The sequence below is a fragment of the Mustela nivalis genome (genome assembly GCF_964662115.1).
Source record: "Mustela nivalis genome assembly, chromosome: 19".
NCBI lineage: Eukaryota > Metazoa > Chordata > Mammalia > Carnivora > Mustelidae > Mustela > Mustela nivalis.
The window spans coordinates 22,132,641-22,155,175 of NC_139038.1; the positions used below are offsets into that span (position 1 = coordinate 22,132,641).

The 22,535-nt window shown below is 45.8% G+C and overlaps 1 protein-coding gene and 1 long non-coding RNA gene across 5 annotated transcripts in view; both read left to right on the plus strand.

The window, feature by feature from the left end:
* Positions 1-22,535, plus strand: part of PRKCB (protein kinase C beta) — a 322,427-nt gene that overhangs the window by 197,521 nt on the left and 102,371 nt on the right. For all 4 annotated transcript variants that reach the window (XM_082714812.1, XM_082714813.1, XM_082714811.1 and 1 more), the window contains exons 6-7: positions 18,362-18,518; positions 19,687-19,821. In XM_082714812.1, the coding sequence (XP_082570938.1) occupies positions 18,362-18,518; positions 19,687-19,821 (292 nt within the window). The remainder of the gene's footprint in view (positions 1-18,361; positions 18,519-19,686; positions 19,822-22,535) is intronic.
* On the plus strand, positions 1,447-12,064 carry LOC309855011. Its single transcript, XR_014306561.1, has 3 exons — positions 1,447-11,008; positions 11,057-11,238; positions 11,283-12,064. It is a non-coding gene; the product is annotated as an uncharacterized lncRNA (long non-coding RNA).

Consider the following 22,535-nt stretch of genomic DNA (forward strand, 5'->3'; position numbering starts at 1 on the left):
TTGCACAGTAAGAGGGGCCCGAGCTCTCTGGTGTGGGACACACTTCTCTCTCCAAGTTGCCCTGAAAACAAACAGGATTAGAGGAAAGCAAGCAAAAGGAGCCCTTCCAATTTCTGCTGATTCTCCCTCTTTTTTTTTTTTAAAGATTTTATTGATTTATTTGAGAGAGAGAGAGAGAGAGAGAGATCACAAGTAGGCAGAGAGGTAGGCAGAGAGAGAGGGGGAAGCAGGCTCCCTGCTGAGCAGAGAGCCAGATGTAGGGCTCGATCCCAGGACCCTGGGATCATGACCCCAGCTGAATGAAGGCAGAGGCTTTAACCCACTGAGCCACCCTGGCACCCCAATTTCTGCTGATTCTAATGTGTCCCCAGAGTTGAAAGTTCTGGTCCAGCCCAACTCACCAGGGCTCCTACTTGCAATTAGGGCAAAGATCCAGTAAAGAGAGGGGATATCGCCTGGCCTGGCAGCTCTTTCCACAAGTCCCGTGGGAAGCTGCCGGAGGACACAGTCCCGGGCACCCCATCCTGTCCATCTCTTCCCACGGGAGGAGGGAGCAACAAGCTGTCAGGGGTGACTGGAATTTGGGATGCATGCAAGGGAGAAGTGGCAGGAAGGCTGGAAAGTGATGGTGGGGACAGGAGCCAGGTATCACAATGGACACATTCTGGAGGGACCTAGACTTCTTCGGGCCCTATGCCAGGGTCCCGGCTATGGTATTACCATTATGGAGGTGTGGAGGTGCCCAGTTCAGCTTGCTCCTCCCTTCTGGGCTTTAGTAGTCTAAAGTACGGTATTTTCCCCAACATTTTTATTTTTATTATTATTATTTTTTTTACACCTTGATGAATGATGTGCTGACTTTACGAAAATGTGCCAAAGGCAACTTCTGAGATGGAAGGATGCTATTCTGGGGAGAAATAGGTCTGAGATATCTGAAGATGGCTTTTGCTTGTTCACTACAGGAGAGAGTGATGTGTTAAAGGCAGACTGCTGCTACAGAACATAGGACCATAGTTACGGATTAAACAAGAGGCACACTTGGGGGGGAAGGTCTGACCTTTGTGGGTTTTCACAGGCAGTGTGATGTCATGGTGAAGGATTCAATCTTGAAGCCACACAGCCTGAGCTCAGAACCAAGCCATACTGATACCATCTCTGTGACCTTGATCGAGTCATTTAAACCTCCTCTGCTCAGTTTCCGCATAGGCAAAATGGGGGAATGGTAATATCCGCGTCCTAAGACTTTGGGCGGTATTACATGAGACAACATGTGTACTGAGGACAGTGCTCGGCTCATAGCAAGAGCTCACTTGTGACCAGTTTGTTATTATTTAATCTTTATTTCTATCCTATTTGGGAATAAATTATTTTTTAGCTTCCTAAAAAAGAACAAAAAGAACATGGACTGGAAATCAGTAGGCAATGGTGAGTCACTGAGGATTTTTTTTTTTTTTTTTTTTTTTTTGAGAGTAGGAATGACTTGATAAGATCTGTGCTTCAGGAAGATTAATTTGTCTGCAGCTCATAAGCTGACCTCGAAGGCCAGAGTGAAGGCAGCGGCGTCTGTCAGGAGGCTGACGCCGTGGTCCAAGCTGCGCCGTGCAACATGGTAGCCACTGGCTACAGGTGACTCTTTCCAGTTGAATTCATGAACATTGGATAAGCTGAAGAACTGTTCTTGGGACACATGATCCTGTCTCGAGTACTCAGTAGCCACATAATAGTCCACTTTTGACCATGGACATTTCCTTCCTCTGAGGAAGTCCCACGGGGCGCGCGGGTTGAAAACAGCAGGTCTCGTACCTGAATGTGCGTCAAAAGAACCTAGGAGGTGTGTGAAAATACAAATGGCTGGACTCCACCCCCTGACTTTCTGCTTCAGGAGGCTTGGGGTGAGGCCTGGGAATCTGCATGCCTACCAAGTTCCCAGGAGATGCTGATGCTTCTGGTTAGGGACAGCCCCACCCCCAGCCCCACTTGGAGAGCCTTCTTCCTGGAACGGCACTTTTCAGGTCATGGCGTGAGGGAAAGGGGAGCTGGTTTGAGCTTGTTGGAAATCACATGTGCCTTTTTAACACATCCCGGCTAAGCCCATTTGGGATTTGGACTCCCATCTCTTCCCAGAATAATCGGGCTGGGGATGTTCCTGGGAGTCTGTGTCATGAGGGGATAAGTCTAGGAACTTTGGCTTTTCTGGCTGAAGGAGAAATGTGGGGTTACTTCAGAGTCTGGAGAAAAGAGAGACAAAAAGGGACGGGAAAGAGTGATCTCTGCTGCTGTCTGTATTCTCCCTAATGTTCTGGAGCTCTGCTTTCAAAGGAGGTCTCAGGGTTAGGAAGGTAGAGGCAGAAGCTTCTAGAACTGAAAAGCCAAGAATTTGCTGCTTTTGTCTCGCAGTCATACCTTGACAACCTTTTCCCTGAGGCACGAAGGACTCATGTCTAGCTGCATGGTGGCGGATGGTGGGGAAGGGCGTCCAGGTAGAGCGACAGAAGTCCGCGCAATGCAAAATGGAAGAAACACATCCCTAAAGCCTCAACGTATTACCCAGCCATGGGTGTGCCTCAGATTAGCTGTCTGACCCGCAGAGACAAACATCACAGGGCTCACTTGTCCTCAGGGAGTCAGGGTCCCCAGAAGGTTTACCTTGGTCTGAGCTGAGCTTGGACTATCAGAAAGGGGCATAGGGTGAGGCTGTGATAGACCAGAAGCAATAAAACCCTCCCACCCCAGCTGGGCACGCTTTTATAAATGGTTATCAGATGTACATGAGTGTCTGCGTGCAGCGAGGACAGACGTTCTTCCAGAATACCCCAGCAACATTCTCCATCAGCAGGCAGATGGCTGGGATCTACCCAAGATGACCCTCCTCACTGCCTCAGCTCTTCTCGGAGCCTCCCTGAACCTCCTCCAGCCTACAGCAGCTAAAGTTACCACCTGCACAAGCCAGGGGCCTCCAAGACCCTGTGGCAGTGCTGAGGATGGCATTAGTATTAGTTCCCCGGCACCTGGATTATGCCATTTTGGAAGTATTTTGAATATAACGTGTGTGGTGTGTGTGCATGCATGTGCGTGTGTGTGTGTTTGAAGAGTGGGAAGGTGGTGAAGATTCAGTATGTGCTGCAATGGCCTTGGGTTGTGAGTAGTTTGGCAAAATTATAATAAAAATAAAACGAGAAGGATGGCAGTCTCTGTCAGCTTGATTAAAACCCATTGCTTTAGTCATCCGTCCATCTATCTGTCCGTACGTCCGTCCACTGCTCCAGCCAATCCTCTATCTGTCCATTCATCCGCCTACCCATCTGTCCAACCCTTCCATCTGTCCATTTAGGAGAAGCGAATCCAGCAGGAAAATCTCCTTCTTTTAGTGCTTCTGTGCCATTGAGGATGTTTGACAGCACCTAAGCGGGGGGAATATTCTCCTGTTGGGACTCCTCCTAACAGATGTTTTCTTCCCCCATCGCCCCTGGATGACGGTTGAAGAAACAGAAAACTTATCTTCGAATGACAGCCCTTTCCTCTGACGGCCCCAGGGAACATGGCATGGGAATATGGCTTTGAGGTCTTAAAAAAATGCATCGGATTCCATGATTCAGTGATGTGGTTAATGTAGATAGGGCTCTTCCACCAAAGCCGGGAGCCCACCGCAGAAATGAGAAAATCTGTACTGTTCCTCCACAGAAGGGAGGTAAGCCCGCCTTCCTTGAGCTGCGTAGGCTTTTGTCCCAAGCGTCTGGAAATTCAACCCATCGCTTAGAGAGCAGATTGCGGGGCTTCTGGCCCTGGCTGCTTGGGATGTGTAAAGCTGCCGACGGACAGTTTTGATTGAATGTCCAAATTAAGCTGCCAAGTAGCGACTCTGCAGCTCCAGGGGCCCCATGTTAGTATTTATGTCCCATCTTTAGAAATAATCACATCGTGGAGCAGTGCCCAAAGCCATGTCAGCAGCCGCTGCCGCCGAGGTTTTGAATGGCGCCCGCCTGGTGCTTCTGCAGCATTTACTCAGCATGAGGGCCCCGGGCTGGGGCGGGGGTGGGGGGCGCCCAGGTGCACCATCGTGCTTCCCGTCCTGAGGATGAGGGTGAAGGAGCTGTAGGCCTCGGCTGTCCCTGTCGTCTCTGAACTTGGGGTGTGCAGTGGTCTCCGAACAAGAGACAGAACTAGCGGGGCGCCTGGGTGGCTCCATGGGTTAAAGCCTCTGCCTTCCACTCAGGTCATGTTCCCGGGGTCCTGGGATCGAGCCTCACATTGGGCTCTCTGCTCAGCGGGGAGCCTGCTTCCCCCCCCACCCGCCTGCCTCTCTGCCTACTTGTGATCTCTGTCAAATAAGTAAATAAAATCTTAAAAAAAAAAAAAAAAAAGAAAAGAACAGAACTAGCTTATTGGATGCCTTACAACCATCTGTCCTGGGCATCCGCAGAGACCCCCAGGGCCAGCCTGAGGGGAACAGATGTTCACGGGGGCAGGGTTTCTTCTTGTTTTTGCAAGCTGGTCTGAAGAGCACCTCTTCTGTCTGCATCGGGTCCTGCCGCCCCGGAGGGACCTGGCGGTGATACTGCCCACCCCTTTGGGGGTGTTCAGAGACTGGGCTTGTGAAACCTCAAGGGGGATTCAATCAGAGCCTCCCTGGGAAGGCGGGTGGTCTCTGGACTTCAGGGGTGAGACTATATAGAGTCAGGGACTGTAGAACAGCCCTGGGAGTTGCAGGACCCTGGGTCACCAGAGAAATCTTTGTAGGGAACAGATGATACTGAATTGGTCTCAGGGGCTTAGAACTGCCTGGTTTTTAGGTTTTTGGTTCCAAGGAGAACGAGCTTACAGAGCACAAAAGTTGCATGGTTTTGACCTGCATACTCAGAACCTGGGGGAAAGCAGCTGACTGAACCTTGGAGCCTCTAAGTAGTACCCAAGCCAGGTAATTAAGAATAATATGTACAGGGGCGCTGGGTGGCTCAGTCGGTTAAGTGTGTGCCTTTGACTCAGGTCATGATCCCAGGGTCCTGGGTTCGAGCCCCACATGGGGCTCCCTGCTCTGCGGGAAGCCTGCTTCTCCTTCTCCCTCTGCCTGCTGCTCCCCCTGCTTGTGCGCTCTCCGTCTCTCTCTCTCTCTCATTCTCTGTCAAATAAATAAATAAATCTTTAAAAGTGAAAAGAATAATGTGCACAAGACTGGCCTTCCATTAAGCAACGAGTCCTTTCAGATTTAGAGTAACATTTTTTTTCCTAATTAAAAAAGTAATTCTTGTTCAACTGAGACCATATATTTAACTTCTCCTTCATCCAAATCCCTGCTGAATGACTAAGAGATTAAAAATGGGAAAAATTTATGAGGTTTGCAAACTAGAAAGAGAGTGTCAGTCAGAGACCAGGACCACTGAGGAATTTCTGTAGGCTACAGTTCAGACAATACTGCCTAATTTTGTCTTTTCTTTTCCAATGTCTGAGCCTCTTAATACCTTCCTATTATGTAATTGTATTCGTTGGTACTCCCAGAGCGATGTTAAATTATAGTGGTGGGCGTTCTTAATTTGATTGTGGTCTTAGTAGAAATGGAGATGCCTCTAGCATTGTACCAGTATGTGTGATGAAGGCCTTTGACGTATATATCCTACCAAGAAAAGCTTCCATCTTTTTCCATTTTTCTAAGGGTTAAAAGAAAGAAGGATTACTGAATTTTGCCGCTTTCCTTTTGTAATTTTTATAATTTTCTGGAGTAATGATATGTTTTCCCCCTTTGACCTAGTTTTATAGTGAATAATAATAGATTTCTTAAACTCTGAAGGGTTTGGTTTAGAGAGTATGTGTTCAGACTTGAGATTTTAGAAGATCACTTTGGGGTAGGGCATAGAGGAAGGGCAGCCTGGGGCAAGACTGTCGTCAAGAAGGTAACTGGAAGGATCTTAGTTACCAGGAAAGAAATAAAAAAATGAATGCCCAAACTATAGCTAAGTGAGTGACTGCTGTTTGCTAACCACTTATCATTGTTAAGGACAATAGTAGGCACTTTCCAGGCTTCAAATATACCTGAATAATAACAGTAATCCTGTGACACAATTATTGCTGTTAAGGTGGTTTTTGTATGGATAATAAGAAAGGCTGGCGGGGGGGTGGGTGTGCCTGGGTGGCTCAGTCAGTTAAGTGTCTGCCTTTGGCTCAGGTCTTGATTTCAGGGTCCCGGGACCGAGCCCCGCCTTGGGCTCCCTGCTAGGGCTGGGAGTCTGCCTCTCCCTGCTCTTGGTCTATCTCTCTTTCTCAAATCAATAAATAGAATCTTAAAAAAAAAAAAAAAGAAAGTCTCAGGTACATGAAATGATAAAGAGGTAGCATGGGCAGTACGTAGTCCTAGGTGAGGTTGCGCCAAAAAGAGGAGACCAGGGTGGTTTCCAGATTACTCGCTTGGACAGTCAGGTGGATGGTTGAGCACTCATCAATAATGGCACTGAAAGAGGGGGAGCAGGCATGGTCATGGGAGAGAACATGGAGATAATGAGTATTATTGGACATTTTGAGTTAAGGTACTTATGAGACATCCAGCACTAAATATACATTAGACAGTTGTGTATAATGTCCTAGAGCTCAGTAAAGTGCATTTAGGTAGAAATTAAAATCATGGGAAAAGAGGCCCATGGGAAAATATGGAAATTAAAAAAAACAAACTTCTATATAATCCATGGTTCAAAGATGGAATCTCAAGGGAAGTTAGAAAGTATTTTGAACCAATGAAAAGAAAATTAAAATGTAACACGTTCAAAATTTATAGCATCCAGATAAAGAAATGCTTGAAATGAAATTTGTATTGTGGAATTCTACCAAACATTTAAAGAAGAAATAGGACTTTTTCTTCTAGAAAAGAGAAGAGGAGGAACACTTCCTAATTTATTTTATGAAGCTAGCATTACCCCGATACCAAAACCAGACAAAAGCAGTACAAGAAAAATACAGAGAAATATTTCTTACGAACATAAATACAAAAATCTTCAAAATAAATCAAATCCAGAATTACATAAAAAAAAAAATACACCCCAACCAGGTGACTTTTATTCTAGGAATGCAAGGCTGTTTCAATAATAAACAATGTAATCCATCATATTAATAATCTAAAGAAAGAGCACACAAACGTATCTGTTGATGCATAAAAATATTTGACAAAACTTAATATCCACTTATGATGAAAGTTCTCGGTGTCATGGAAATAGAAGGGAGCTTCCTTGACCTGATAATGGACATCTACAGAATATCTACGACATGCTTCATAATGAAAGACTGCATGCCTTCCCCATGAGCTCTGGAACAGGGCAAGGATGTCCACCACTCTAGTCCATATCATACTGGAAGATCTAGCCAGTGCAATAAGACAATAAAAAGAAATTGAAACATTGTAAATGCAGATGGAGAAACACAGATTAGAAAGGAAAACAGAAAACTGGCTGTATACACAGAAAATGTGATTGTCTATGTAGAGAATCCAGAAGAGTCTACCAAAAAACCTTCCAGAACAAATAGGTTTAAATAGGCTGAAGGACACAAGGTCAGCACACAAATTGTATTTCCATATATCAACAGTAAACAATGAGAAACCCAAACTGGAAAAAAAAAAAACTATTTATGGTAGCTCCAAAATAAATGAGATATTTAGATATAAACCTAGCAAAATATGTCTTGGCTCTGTATGCTGAAAAGGACAAAACACTGAAATAATATCTGAATAAATAGAAAGACATTATGTTCAAGGATTGGAAGACTCAGCATGTCAGTTCTTGCTGATTGTACTATAGACTTATTATCTGTTTTAAAATGAAGAATGAAATTGGAAGAACCACAATCCTCAGTCTTCAGGCTTTATTATATAAAGCTTCAGCAATGGAGCAGTGTGGCTTGGCCAGAGGATAGATCTATGTGACTGGAACAGAGTAGAGGGTTCATATATATCCACACAAATATGGCCCATTGATTTTTTTTTTTTAAGGTAGAAAGAAAAACCAAAATGCAGTGAAATAGAGGAAAAAGAGTAGTCTTTCAACAAGTGATGTAGAAAAGATTGGCCATCCATATGCATACAAAATAAACCTTTACCTTCACTTCATACTTTATATTAACTGAAAATATGGGGTGCTTGGGTGGCTCAGTTGGTTAAGTGTTGGCCTTTGGCTCAGGTCATGATCCTATGGTCCCAGGATCGGGCCCTACATTGGGCTCTCTGTTTGGTGGGGAGCCTGCTTTTCCCACTGGTACCCTCTCCCTGCTTGTGTGTAAGCTCACTCACTCGCTCTCTCTGTGTCTGAAATAAAATCTTTTTTTTTTTTTTTAAAGAAAGAATTAACTGAAAATAGACCATAGCTCTAAATGTAAAGTGTAGAGATATACAACTTCAGAGAGCAAAGGAAAAAATGTTTATGACCTGGAGTTATACAGAGGTCTACTTGACACTAAAAACATGACTCAGACAAAAATGATGAAGTGGACTTCATTCAAGTTGAAAAAAAAAAAAAAAGAAATTTCTGCCCTGCAAAATACACTGCTGCGGAATGAAAAGGCAAGCTGGAAGTTGGAAGAAAATATTTGCGAATCACATCTCTGACAGAGAACTTGTATCTAGAGTAAAGAATTCTCAGACTCAGAAGTAGGAAAACAACAGCCTCACTACAAACAAACCAAGGACTTGAACAAACATACCACCAAAGATGACGTGAGGACGGCAGATTCATTCATGAGAAGATACTTCCTATCCTTGGGCATTAAGGAAAGGCAAGTTGAAGCCACAATGAGATACCACTACACCTCTATTAGAATGGCTAAAATAATAGCGATAATAGATATTCTGAATGCAATGGGCTAGCAGGTGTGCAGAGCAAGAGGGACTCTCGTTCATCGCTGGTGGGAGTGCAAAATGCTGCAGTCCCCCTAGAAAACTTTTTGGGGGGTTTTAGATACATTTACCATATGGCTTAATGATCCCACTCTTAGCAGTTTGCCCTTGAGAAGTGAAAACATGATGTTCGCACAAAAACCTGTGAATATTGAGAGTAGCTTTCTTCATAATCACCACTCAAATGTCCTTCAGTGAGTGAACAGATAAACAGTGGTGCATCCATACAGTGCGATGACTCATCGATAGTAAGAAGTTAACTACTCATACATGACATTTGGATGACTCTCAGTGGCTTTATGCTAAGAGAAGCCAATCTCAGAAGGTTGCATACTGTTCTTAAGATAAAACCATCGTGATGGGACAAGACTATATACCAAAAGAAGTCTTTTCACTGTATGCTAATTTGAGAAATTAAATCAATGCTGTAGACAGGAAGTAAATGCATAGAAGATGGATGGAAGGCGGGGAGAGAAAAATAAAGGAAAGAAAGGTAGGAAGGAGGAAATCAGTCAGAAGACTGAAATGAAATAGAGCGCGCCAAGAAGGCTTGAGCAAGAAGAATATCCATGCTATGATACCAGGTAATTTGTCCGTTTTTAAAAGATTTATTTATTTGGGGGAGAGAGAGAGATCACATGTGTGTGGGGGGTGGGAGCCAGAGGGAGAGGAAGAGAGAAACCTGAGCAGACTCCCCACTGAGCACAGAGCCTGACGTGGGAGTTCGATCTCATGACCCTGCGATCATGACCTGAGCCGAAACCAAGAGTCAGACACTTAACCAACTGCACCACCTGGGCAGTTGATACCAGGTAACTTAAAACAGTAAATTAAAATACATAGAAACAGCGGCGCCTGGGTGGCTCAGTGGGTTAAAGCTTCTGCCTTCGGCTCAGGTCATGATCCCAGGGTCCTGGGATCGAGCCCCGCATCGGGCTCTCTGCTCAGCAGGGAGACTGTTTCCCTTCCTCTCTCTCTGCCTGCCTCTCTGCCTACTTGTAATCCCTGTCTGTCAAATAAATAAATAAAATCCTTTCAAAATAAATAAATAAAATTCATAGAAACAGTGAATGCAGGAATGCCTACTGGATAAAATATAATCAGTAATATGGAAACAAATTTAAGGGGTGCTCCCAGATGGTGGAGGAAGGAGACCAAGAAATGAATACAGTCATGAAAAAATGATAGATGTAGACGACGAACAATATTTATCCAGGGGTAAACGGGTAGCAGATGTTCCTGGAGAAAAGACAAGGGCAAATGGAAAAGCACCTGTATCCAGAGTAGAGTTCAGGACAAATAATGAACTGTACAGAAAGAATATTTTAATTGTGAAAGGTATGCTCTAAGACTGAAAAGGGGACATGAATCTCAAATAACACAGGGTCAAAGTACATAAAGCAGAAGCTAGTTGCAATGAAAGAAGTATACAGAAATACCATAGCAGGAGGGTCTTGAAACATGCTTTGTTAGTCTTTGACAGATAAAACAGGTAAAATGAAAAAAAAAAAAAAGCAACAACATAGATATAGATGACTTAGATAATTTAATTAGAGAAATTCTTAATTACCTCTATTTTTTAAAAAAGATTTTGTTTATTTATTTGACAGAGATTACAAGTAGGCAGAGAGGCAGGCAGAGAGAGAGAGGAGGAAGCAGGCTCCCCGCCAAGCAGAGAGCCCAATGCGGGGCTTGATCCCAGGACCCTGGGACCATGACCTGAGCTGAAGGCAGAGGCCTTAACCCACTGAGCCACCCAGGCACCCCACCTCTATCTTAATGAGACAATCCCCTTCTTTTCTTTGCACAAAATTGGTGATGCATGAGCTTGCAAGGGAATGCCCTCAAATTACTCGGCCCACATTTCCATTAAGAACTAAAAATCCACGACACAAACATATGAGACAGAAGATCACAGGGCTAATAAGAAGGAATAGGAATCTATGAGAGCCTTAAGAACGGGCGCTCCTGATGGTGCTTCTGCAGAGAATGGGACGGGCAGCTGATTAGGGATGCCAGGGCACACAGGAGGTGAGAAGGGCCAAGCTGTGGTTGGAGACCAGGAGTGTTATGTAGTGGCCCCAGGCCCCCACGTATGATGGTTTTCTGCAGGGACAGTCTCTGTGCCATGTGTCTCTGGTGGTCAGAGGTACCTACAGAGGATGCTGTTGAAAAGGCAAGAGGGTCAAGGTGTGGAAGTCCCTGGCCAGAATGGCTCCATATGGGCAGGTGCGGGAGAGAATTCATACCACAGCAGTGCACAGATGCGCCAGAGCTAAGGAAAGACTTGAGGGGCTCCGAGGATTCAAGGAGATCAACAGAACTGGGGTAAAGGGAGTAGGAACCGAAGAGGCTCAAAGGTGATCGGCGAGGTTGGAGGAAGTGAGGCTCCAGGTGCCTGGTTCGGGATGGAGAGGTGGTCCTAACGGAAGAGGGAGAGGGGTCCCATTTGGTTTCAGATGATCTATCATGCTCTTAGTACCTCCTCCAGATTGATTTGTGTGAAGGCCACATTGGAGGAATGCTCTTTTAGCCTGGAGATGTCTCTGGATTGTTACATAATTTGATTTGAATTCTCCCTAAGGAGAAAGGGAATCCGCATTTGTTGAGCCTCTGCCATGTGCTTTGGATTCCCCTCTAACGCTCTGTCCTCTTTAATTAGGGTCACCATAAAATCTACCGTCCAAGGCAGAACTCCTTTGAGAGTTAAGGGACAACAGGGACAGACTGAGGCTGTCTGTCCTAGCTACCATCCACCATCCCGCTGAGTTGTCTGTGGTTTTACCTGCCTTCTGGAGACGGGGAGAACCAAGGGGTCAGAGAAGTCATTTAACCAAGATCACCCAGTTAAGTGAGAGTTAACGCAGAGGTGGGACTCAAACCGGGGTCTGTCTGACTCTGAAGTCTGCATGTTGCTGACTTAGTTCCCGATTTCCTCCGCACTAACGCACCACCCTTGTTTCACTTGCCGTGACTTGACAGGCTGTCTTCTAGACAGACACTGTGACGGTCCCAGCTGGAAGTCTGTCTCCACACAGATAATTAGATGTGTGATAACTGTACCACCGCCAGCAGCGACAGGAAGCCAGCTGTTGCAGGAGCCCTTGGCCACAACGTGCTAGGGGTGACCTCGATGCCGTGTGTGGGTACCCAGAGACCCCGGGTTGGCTCGCTTTGGGTTTAGAACCTATCAGATGAGGCCACAGGGGATGGCCAGTTAGAATCCCCCTTTGATGATCTGAGGCTCACCAAAGCCAGAGCATCAGAGAGTTTTGGGGTTCGAGGAAGTAACAATGAATAGGAATTGAAGGGACACAGATCCAGGGGTAGACTTTGGAGTGAAGGGCCGCAGGAGCTTGAAACTTGAGAGGGTGTGGCGGGCAGTGGGAGGGATTGGGGGTTAGCCAGAGACCCAGGTAAGCTGTCGGCCACTGGCGGGGGTCGGCGGGGGGCATCGGAATAGGAGAGGAGTAGGGCAGGATAGCAAAAATAGGTTGATGGCTCTCTCTCTCTCTCTTTTTTTTTTTTTTTAACATGTTGAGTCTCTGCTTGCATCCCTGCTGTGATCTCAGGGTAGGTGCTGAGGGTGTCCACTAATCTCAGGGAGGGAACCCCCATCTCTGTGTTGTTCACGAAAGGTCCTATGATCCAAATCATGAGTTTTGGGGCCTCATTCTGCAGACCTAATTGTTCTATGGTCTTTGGAGAACAGGATGAGGGTCCCTGAAGGCCAAGGGCAATGGGTTCTTAGAGGCCAGAGATACACAACTGAGTTGTTTTTTTAAAAATTTAGTTTAAGCAATGCCATTCATACAAAAATGCTTTCTCTTTGTAATAAATTCCCAACGTGACAGATAAGACTAAAGTCTATTTTTCCCACAACCCCCAAACCAAGTTTCTTTAACTCTTCCTCAGATATAATCATTACAGTAAGTCAATTTGGGCCATATTCTTCCAGGTTCTTTTCTATATATTTAAAAATCACATGTGACATTGTAGAAAAATGTATTGTTGCTGTTTTATTTGTTTAAGTTTTTTATTTTAATTCTAGTTAGTTCACATAAAGCCTAACGTTAGATTCTGGTGTACCATATTGTGATCCCCCACTTCAAACAGCTCCTGGTGGTCGTCCCAAAGTTTATTGTACTTTTGTCTTGAAGGTTTGGAGGGCCCTGGTTTTCAAATCCCTTTATTTTGACATAACCTCAAAATTACAGAAAGGTGCATGGCTAGGAACAACCACATCTTCTTTACCTGATTTACCAAATGGTCATATTTTGCCCCATTTTTTAAAATCATTTCCTTTATGAAATATTTTTATAAACGTATGTTATTTTTCTCCGAGCCGTCTGACAATAAGTTGGAGTCTATGGTTCCCCTTTGCCCTAAACACTTGAGTGTGTATTTCCTAGGAATGAGAACATCCTCTCACACGGGCATGGTACAGTGATCCGAATGTATCAGGAAATGTACATTGATCCAATGCTGTGATTTATTCATAGCGGGGAATCTGCGTTGCCACAGTTGAACCACTGGTGGGCACATTTTTCTTAAAAAAAAAAAATTTGTATTGTCACCATCTGTCTTCACCTGCCATTTTGTTCACCATGTACATGCCTATAGAAGGTCCCTGTGGTTAACATGGGATAGTGTTTCTCAGTGTGGCGATGCACGGATTAGTCCCCTTCCGCTGTCGGGAGGGGAGGCACGCAGTATTTCCTACACTTGGCTGTTGCAGACATCCTCAGGCATAACTGCTTGTTAGCGGACATTGCTCTGAAGAGCTGTTGTGTGGCCACGGTGGGGAGGACAAGTGAGGACTCATGATACTGGAAGAAGTGCCTTTTAAAGGAGTTGGTTATCTCCCACAATGTGTGAGATAAAAGCTTTTAAGCAGCACCACTATTCAGATTTTTCTAATAAAGAGTTGTGTTTTGGGTGGTTGCTGGGGGGGTGGTGAGTGGGTCAGGGGAAAGAGTAGGAGAGTTCATGAAGAACAATTCTTAGGAGAAGAGTTCACAGTAGTGCTGCCTTTTTATGGGCTCAGCACTGTCCTAGGTAACTTTCAGCTGCGTGCAGAAGGCCTCTTTTGCTCCGAGGACCCTTTGATGGAAACAGCCAGCCCTCACCCCCCGCCTGTATCACATCCAAGGCGAGCAGTGTTCTCTGGCCAGGGCACTTTTCTTCTGTACATTGAGCACACTTCCACCAGGGGGGGAAGGTTGCTATTTCTGCTTTGTGTGAAGCATTTTGTACCATCTGGGCTGGCTGGATTTCAACAAAGATAGTAAAGAAACATTTATCAAGAAAAATCAAAGTCAGTCTCGCCAAGTGTGGTCTAGAGAGATTTGCTTCCTCAGTACGTTGTGGCTGGGAAACAGGACTCTACTTTGAAAAGCTTCAGGAGGGACAGGCCTCTGGGTCTTAGCCGGCAGCTGCTGTCCTCTGCTCACGACGTGTTGGTTTCGGGGACGAGAGCTCTTGAGATGCGAACACCAGCAGGTTCAGAATCCATTTCACTCCATTCCTCTCCGCATTCCCATCCTCTTCAGTAATAGACCCAAAAGTACCAAAGAGGAAGAAAAGATCTATAAGGGCTGGGGAAGAGATGGAGTCCTACCTTGGTCTCGAATATTGGGTTCAGGAGAAGCAGAGGCCCAAGGAGAGGTCATTCTCAAAGCATTCATTGTAAAGATTGGCTCAAACTAACACACACTTGTCCCATCAAGAGCCCTCGGAAGGAGCTTGTAAATTTACAGTGGAAGAAAGTTCTGGTGATGGTGCTGTGGTGTCAGCTCATAGCACGGGGAGTAAGGTGGGAGGGGGTGTGGATCTTGACAGAAGAGATGTGAGCCGTTCCCACTTGCACATGTGTTGCCAATCACCCAGACAGACAAGTTCCTGGCACGTCAGCGCGCCTCAGATCATGTTTTTATGCAGCTTACTCCGTGATAGATGTGTCATTACAAGATCCCAACCTAGAAACAGGCACATGCTATTTTCCCTGGAAGGCTCAAGGAATGGGAGAAAGTAACAGTTGGAGATTGTAGTCTATGGGAAAGATGCATAGGGCTCTTAAATTATATCATCCGGAAACTCTTTGCTTAATGTCTGCTGTATGGACCAGCTGCAGCAGCATCACCTGGGAACATGTTAGAAAAACAAGTCAGTAGCTCTCCCTCCAGAGTCACTGAATCAGAGAATCCATCTGTAGGAGTGGGTCCCAGGGATATGGACCTCACAAGCCCTGTGGGTGACTCTTAGACACACTAAGTTTTGAGGGAAGCCCTAAAAGCGTTCAAGTGGGAAGGTCAGACGCATAGTTCTCAAAGAAGACCCAGATATCCATTTGGAAGTGGTTAGCTCTTCTTAATAAAAGGGACAAATGAGAGGGGACACTGAATATGTGTAATAATAATAACAAAATAGCGAAAGTAGAGCTGGCATTTATTGACTATTCCGTGGGAGCCAGGTTCTGAGCTGAACATGTTATGTTCGCATCCGATTATGCTCTTACAACAACCCAACGAAGTATGTATGTCTCCATCTCCTGGGTCAAGAAATGGAGGTCCCAAAATGTGAAGTAACTGCTAGACACGATGCAAAACCGGACCTCTCGCAGCCTTGTATCCACTACACTACGCAACCTGGCTATGGACTCATTAGCCGTCAACCATGCTTTGAATAAATTTGGGTTTCTGTATTCCTGGGGGACAGGAGCAGCATCTCATCTTATCCCCATGTCCCCAGTGCCTAACAGAATGCCTAATGCCTCACAGGGACCTGCTTATTGAACTTAACTGAGTCAAAGTCAAAGAAGAAAAGTTCTTGCTTTTGGTGCAAGAATGAGGTATAACCTGAACGAGAATGGCATGGACCGAGATAAATGGGCTGTGGATAAATGGAAGGAAAGGCCATAAGCTGGAGTACAGAAACACCTGGTACAGAATAAGTGACAACTGACCCCCTGGGGCTTCTTGTCACTCTCCTGGCAGTCCGCCCAGCCCTTTTTCCATCTCCTGTATTCAGTCCCAACCCCTTCCTAGTGATAGGGTCTTAGACAAGTCAGCAAAGGCTGACTTACCCCCGCCCCCAACAGCAATGGTGAGCTGATTGGGTATAGGAAAATAAAGAGAAGATCTTTGAATTTAACTAGGGCTGCGTTCCCCCACCCACCCACCCAGATAAATAAAATGGAAAGAAAGAGGAACAAGAGAGTTGAGGGGGTTTCCAAGCGAGTGATTATAATGCATTATGAACTCTAGGCTGGGAGTGAAGTAAAGTCAAGAGAGAATAGGGAGAAGAGTCAATAAAGATTGGCTCAGCAGACTGACTGTTGGTGTAAGACTGGTCACAATGGGGTACTAGGGTTAATGAACTGGAAAAATAGGGAGGGGCATTGGCTTGTAGGGTTCGCGAAGTGGAGATTGAGAAAGTGGTGTAATTTCTGGGATGATAAACTCCCGTTATCATGAGCTGTGATAGCATGAAGTGAAGGTTATAGGAAGTGAGGGGATGCTTTATCCCCTACTTTCTAATATTCTGTTTCTATTGTATTATTGCACTTATAGAACACTCAGAAAAAAATGTTGAACTATAGCTGGGGTCATGGATGTCTATCGTCTTCCTGCCTTTAAGGGGATTGCATTTATCCTCAACTATGGATCTGTTATTTCAGATAGCTTTTATCCTGGGAGGACAATTTCCTGCTGTTTGTAGCTAATTGCAATGATCCAATAGTTTTCTCTTTTGACCTATACATATAATGAATGTTTTAATAATAGATTTTCTATGATTGAACCGTCTTTGCATTCCTGGTAAGAGTCATACATATAATGAATGTTTTAATAATAGATTTTCTATGATTGAACCGTCTTTGCATTCCTGGTAAGAGTCATTCTATATTGGCCTTCTGGCAGATCGCTTGATTCAATCTGCTAATGCAATACTTTGGATTTTTCTATCATAAGTGAGGTGGTTGGCACCGTATACTTATGACCCATACAACTCCCATTTTCCCATCTCCTTCTCATGGCTGCCTATGTAACTTCTTGTTTCCCTAGGCTGGTGTTGTGTCTACGCTACTGACCCTCTGCTTCCTTTCTTCTTTAAGCCAGTCTTTATTTTTTTTCCCCCCCAGGAATTTTTTTTTTTTTAGATTTTTAAAATTTATTTATTTTACAGAAAGAGAAAGTGATCACAAGTAGGCAGAAAGGCAGGCAGAGAGGGGGGGGGCAGGCTCCCTGCTGAGCAAGAGAGCCTGATGCAGGGCTTGATCCCAGGACTCTGAAATCATGACCTGAGCTGTAGATAGAGGCTTTAACCCACTGAGCCACGCAGGGGCCCCTTTTCAGGAAATATTTTAAAAGATATTTATCTATTAGAGAGTGAGAGAGCAAGAGAGGAAATATAAGCAGGGAGAGTGGGAGAGGGAAAAGCAGGCTTTCCACCAAGCAGGGAGCCTGATGCAGGGCTGAGGGCTGGAGCCTGATGCGGGGCTCGATCCCAGGACCCTGGGTTCATGACTTGAGCCAAAGGCAGATGCTTAACAACAGAGCCACCCAGACGCCCCTTCTATAAGCCAATCGTACAGCCTCCTTTACTGTGTTCCTCGTTGAGGGTGGAGCTCACCTGTCGTGCTACGGTACTTTTCCAGCCTTCTGTTTGGGTGGAGGTCATGAGAGCAACTCTTTCTCTTTCAGCTTTTGCTTTTTGAATTGAGGTAAAATTCACAGAACACAAAATTAACCATTAACCATCTTAAAATGTACCATTCACGGGCGCTTAGTATATTCATGGGGTTGTGCAACCATCACCCGTATCTAGGTCCAAAAGATGTTATCACCAGAAAAGGAAACCCCTTACCTGTTTCATAGTCACTCCCCATTTCCCCCTCCCTGGCCCCCAGCTCCTGGCCACCACCGGTCTGTGTGTCCGTGAATTTCCCTGTTCTGGGTGTTTCCTATCAGTGGAATCCTACAACACGTGACCTTCTGCGTCGGAGTGCACAGGTGTTCACAGCAGCACTATTTGCATGATCCAAAGTGTGGAAACAGCCTCAATGGCCACCTGATGAATGGATAAATGGGGTTTGCTGTGTCCATACAAGGGGACAATATTCAGCCATAAACGTAGCGCTGATCCATGCCACAACATGGAAGAACCCTGAAAATATGTTCGGTGAAAGAAGCCAGTCTTTCTTGTTGGCTTTGTGGAACACAAGCTTTGAGAGCATGTAGCTAATCTTGGGGGCCCAGCGGGAAGAGCAGTGGGGAAATCAGAAGTCGGCGTCGAACTCATACCGGTTAAGAGGTTGACTCCATCTGACCGGTGCATCTTGCTTTGCGTGCTTCTTAGCTGTGGATGACCCTAAGTCCCATCTCCTATGAGACCAGCGTGATGCCGAGGACTCATCCCCAGGGTCTCCGACCCTCGCTGGTTGATGCTTAAACACAACAGGACTATTAATGCTGAAATTGCTTTTTCTTTTTTCAGTAAGAGATGCTAAAAACCTTGTACCCATGGACCCCAACGGCTTGTCAGACCCTTACGTGAAACTGAAACTGATTCCCGACCCCAAGAGCGAGAGCAAGCAGAAGACCAAAACCATCAAATGCTCCCTCAACCCCGAGTGGAATGAGACATTCAGATTGTAAGTTAGAATGGCCGCCGCCCGGCGTGGGCCGTGGGGTTGGCCGTGGGGGCCACCAACCTTGGGGAGGGCCCCTCCAGCTTCCCTTTCATTCCTCCCCTCCGTCCCTCGCCCCCTCCCTTCCCTTACTCCCCATCCATCTGCATTTTTGCACTGCAAGCCAAGTAAAAATTGGAACTTATTTTTTTAATAGAGTTGAGAATGTCTGTGGTGTGCGGAGTGGGTGGGGTAGAAGGTAGTGCGATGTGTTGCTAGGTGAAGGCAAGTTGTGGGAGACGTTCTGGTCTAAGAGAACAGTGGGACGTAACCCATAGGGTGTGGTGATAACCCTTGTGGGGCTGAGTCTGGGGGTATGGATGTGCTGGGGCCACAGCCCGTCGAGAGTTCTCTGCTAGCTTCCACAGCCAATCTTCCCGGGCCAGTGCTCCAAGGACCTGGGGTCACTTTTTCAGGCATCTGGGCCCACAAGGGTTAGTGACGTCAGCCAGTGTTTATGGAGCATATCGTGGTTGTAAAAGGCACTCTAGTGAATGATCTGGGTTCATTGGCCATTTCATCCCTATTTAACCAATGGGGCTTGACAACGTTAAGGAATGTGCCCAGAGTCCCCCAGCCAATGTGGGGTCATTCTGTACGGAGATTCTGAAGTCTGACACCAGAGGCTGTGGGCCAAAAGCATGATTCCTTGTGGGAGCCCCATCCCCCTGTTCCCTCTCTCAGGGGGAAAGTGGGGGCACACCTCAGCCTCAATCAGAACAGCTTCCGCCGACCAGCGCCGGCAGGACTGCTTCCTCCACGTGTGTCTCATGCCAACTCACGGGTGTGCAAGCACTCATGCAATTATGTCATCGATACCCAGAGTTCTTGTTGACACTTTGTCATTAGGGTTTCCCGAACATCCCGAACCCTATTAAGATGTAAGGAAGCGGCTAGCACTGTTTGTGGTGGCGCTGGTGCAGGTCCTTCACCCGGGCGAGCCATGGGTTTCGGGACTTGAGCAGCCCTGCCTCCCTGGGGAGCTTGCCTGGGGTGGAAACAGAGTATGCAGCTGGCAAGAGCTTGTAATCTTTTAAAAATTTCCACCTTCAGGCCTTTTCCTCTTAAACATTTCGTCTGCTTGAGAAATCACGGTAAGCTCCTCTGACTTCTCTCTTCTTGCTCTTGGCAGCCAACTGAAGGAATCGGACAAAGACAGAAGACTGTCCGTAGAGATTTGGGACTGGGATCTGACCAGCAGGAATGACTTCATGGGATCTTTGTCTTTTGGAATTTCTGAACTGCAGAAAGCTGGTGTTGATGGCTGGTAAGCAGGATTTTGCTTTGAAAGCTGCCATATAGCTTGGTCCATCGAATGTGGGAAGAAGGATGTTTTCCTTTTTGTCTTAAAAGTGAAATACGAAAACGGAGTCACAGAGTGATGGCTGGTACATTGGATCTGCCTCACGGATATGTTTTATTTGGTCCTTGTACTTAAAAAAAATCAGTTCCTAGTATTTTCAAAATCTGGACATTTTCTATAAAAATCTGGACTTCTGGGGGTGCCTGGGTGGCTCAGTCGCTTAAGCATCCAACTTTTTTTAAAAAGATTTTTATTTATTTATTTGAGAGAGAGAGAGAGCGCGCGCGCACATGAGCAGGAGGAGAGGCAGAGGCATAGGGAGAAGCAGGGAGCCCGATGCAGGGCTCGATCGCAGGACCCGGAGATCATTAACTGACTGAGCCCCCCAGGTGCCCCCAAGTGTCCTACTCTTGATCTTAGCTCAGGTCTTGACCTCAGAGTCACAAGTTCAAGACCTGCATTGGGCTCCATGCTGGGTATGGAGCCTACTTAAAAAAAAAAAATCTGGACTTCTGGCTTGCAAAACCAGAAATATCTGGATGCCCAGAGCCTAGAAGGCAGTAACTGAGAACAGGCGAGTAGTTCATGCCCTCTTCAGACAGGACATGGATTTTCTGTTTGCCCTAGTCTTCACCATTCCCTATTGCCTTACATCCGTCTAACTTTACACAGTTTCGTGTCTTGACTGGCCCCATGGGCACTAAAATGGCTCTTACAATGTACCCTAAAAATACACCCAATCTTCTGTCAGATTGCAGCTCTATAGGAAAATACTCCCTCGTTGGGACCACTTACCAAGCCTGGCCACAGGGGTGCTGGGAGGTTGCGTCATGGTCAGCTGCAGTGTCTCCTTTGTTCCGCAGTTTTTGTTCCATTCCCTTCTCCTGGCAAAAAATCCTTGCTCAGTATTTCCCAGCAAAGAGGCCGCGTGAGCTCCCTTGGCAACGGTTGGTTTCACCATCATCTGAGTAAAAGGAGTCAGAATACACAGTCCAACCTGGCACCGTAGCTTTGGGCAAAAACGGGCAGTATTGGCTGCTCTTCTCTCTTTAAGAGAAATTGTCTTCCTTATGACTTCATTCAGGACTTTTTCAGTTACAAGTGATAGAAAATAAAAAAGCAGACCCATTTAGCAAGAAAGAGAATGCATCACGAGGACACACATCCACCCCATTGCTCACCATACAACCTCCTTGTCTCTTGTCCCTGTTCGTTATAGACTTTGTGGTTGTTTTCTAAAGATTTATTTATTTATTTAAAAGAGAAAGGATGCAGGCAGGAGGCGGCAGGGAGGGCAGAGGGAGAGAGGGAATCCCAAGCAGACTTCCCACTGAACGTGGAGCCCAACACGGGCTTCGATCTCCCCACCCTGAGTGAGATGAGACCGAGAGTTGGACGTTCAACCGACTGAGCCCCCCAGACTCTCCTGTATTTATCCCAGACTTTTATTCAAATAGATTCTGAGTCTCTCTCTAGTCTCTAGAGAGACTCGTCTCTCTAGGCTCTCTCTAGTCTCTAGTCACTAGAGATCCATCAGGTATAAGACAGCCATGCCCTCATGGCGCTGAACTTCTGGAGCGAGAAGAAATGACCCCAATAACTACTCAATGACAACATGCGGACAGATGGGGAGGAGGATGAAAGCCATGTGGGTACAAAGTTAACAGTAGTGATAAGGTCTCTTAAAGCACAGACCACAAACAGTTAACAGCAGAATTCTCAGGAAAAAAAAAAAAAAAAAAAGGTTAAGGAGCCTCTGTCACCGTTTTCCTTAGCTCACGAATGGGGAGACCAGAAACATGAATGGCTGATTCCACAGGTTTCAGAAGCTAAGATTGGTAGACCAGGAGACGCAGGAACGCTGAAGTCCCTTTGTAAGTGAGAGGTACAGCCATCTGCCAAATCACAGCCTTGGAGGCGATCTGTCTCCCAACTAGAAGACCTGCTTTTCTTCTTCTGCTTTTTCCTTTATTTTATTTTATTTAAGATTTTATTTATTCATTTGGGAAAGAGAGAGACAAAGATAGCAACAGAGCTCAAGCGGGGAGAAGGAGAAATTTCTGGCTGAACAGGGAGCCGGACGTGGGGCTCGATCCCAGGACTCTGGGATCATGACCTGAGCTGAAGGCAGACGCTGAACTGCCTGAGCCACCCAGGTGCCCCTTTCTTCTTCTTTTTTAAAGCTTTTATTTTTAAGAACCTCTACACCTAACGTAGGGGTTGAACTCACAACCCAGAGCTCAAGAGTTGCACGCTTCTCTGACTAAAGCCAGCCAGGGGCCCCAGACTGGCAGAACTTATAAAAGTTAACGATTGTCTTTGCAGAGCTGGGAGGCCATGTGGGCCTTACTGGCTTGTGGATTGTAAGTAACAGTTCTGAGTGATAGACTAATCCGTCATAGCGGGGAAGGAGATAACTATTTAGAAAATGTCCTTGCGTGACAGTCAGGGGTCGCACTGCTCTCTTTTTACTGTTTTTCCCATTTCACACAGGCACAGAAATCCTCCACCAAATACTAGCAAACCAAATCCAATAACACATTAAAAAAAAAAAAATCGTTCTCCATGACCAAGTGGGATTTATCCCAGGGATGCAAGGGTGGTTCAATCAGCAGGATTGATCACATCGACAGGAGAAAGGATAAAAACCATACGATCGTCTTGATAGAGGCAAATAA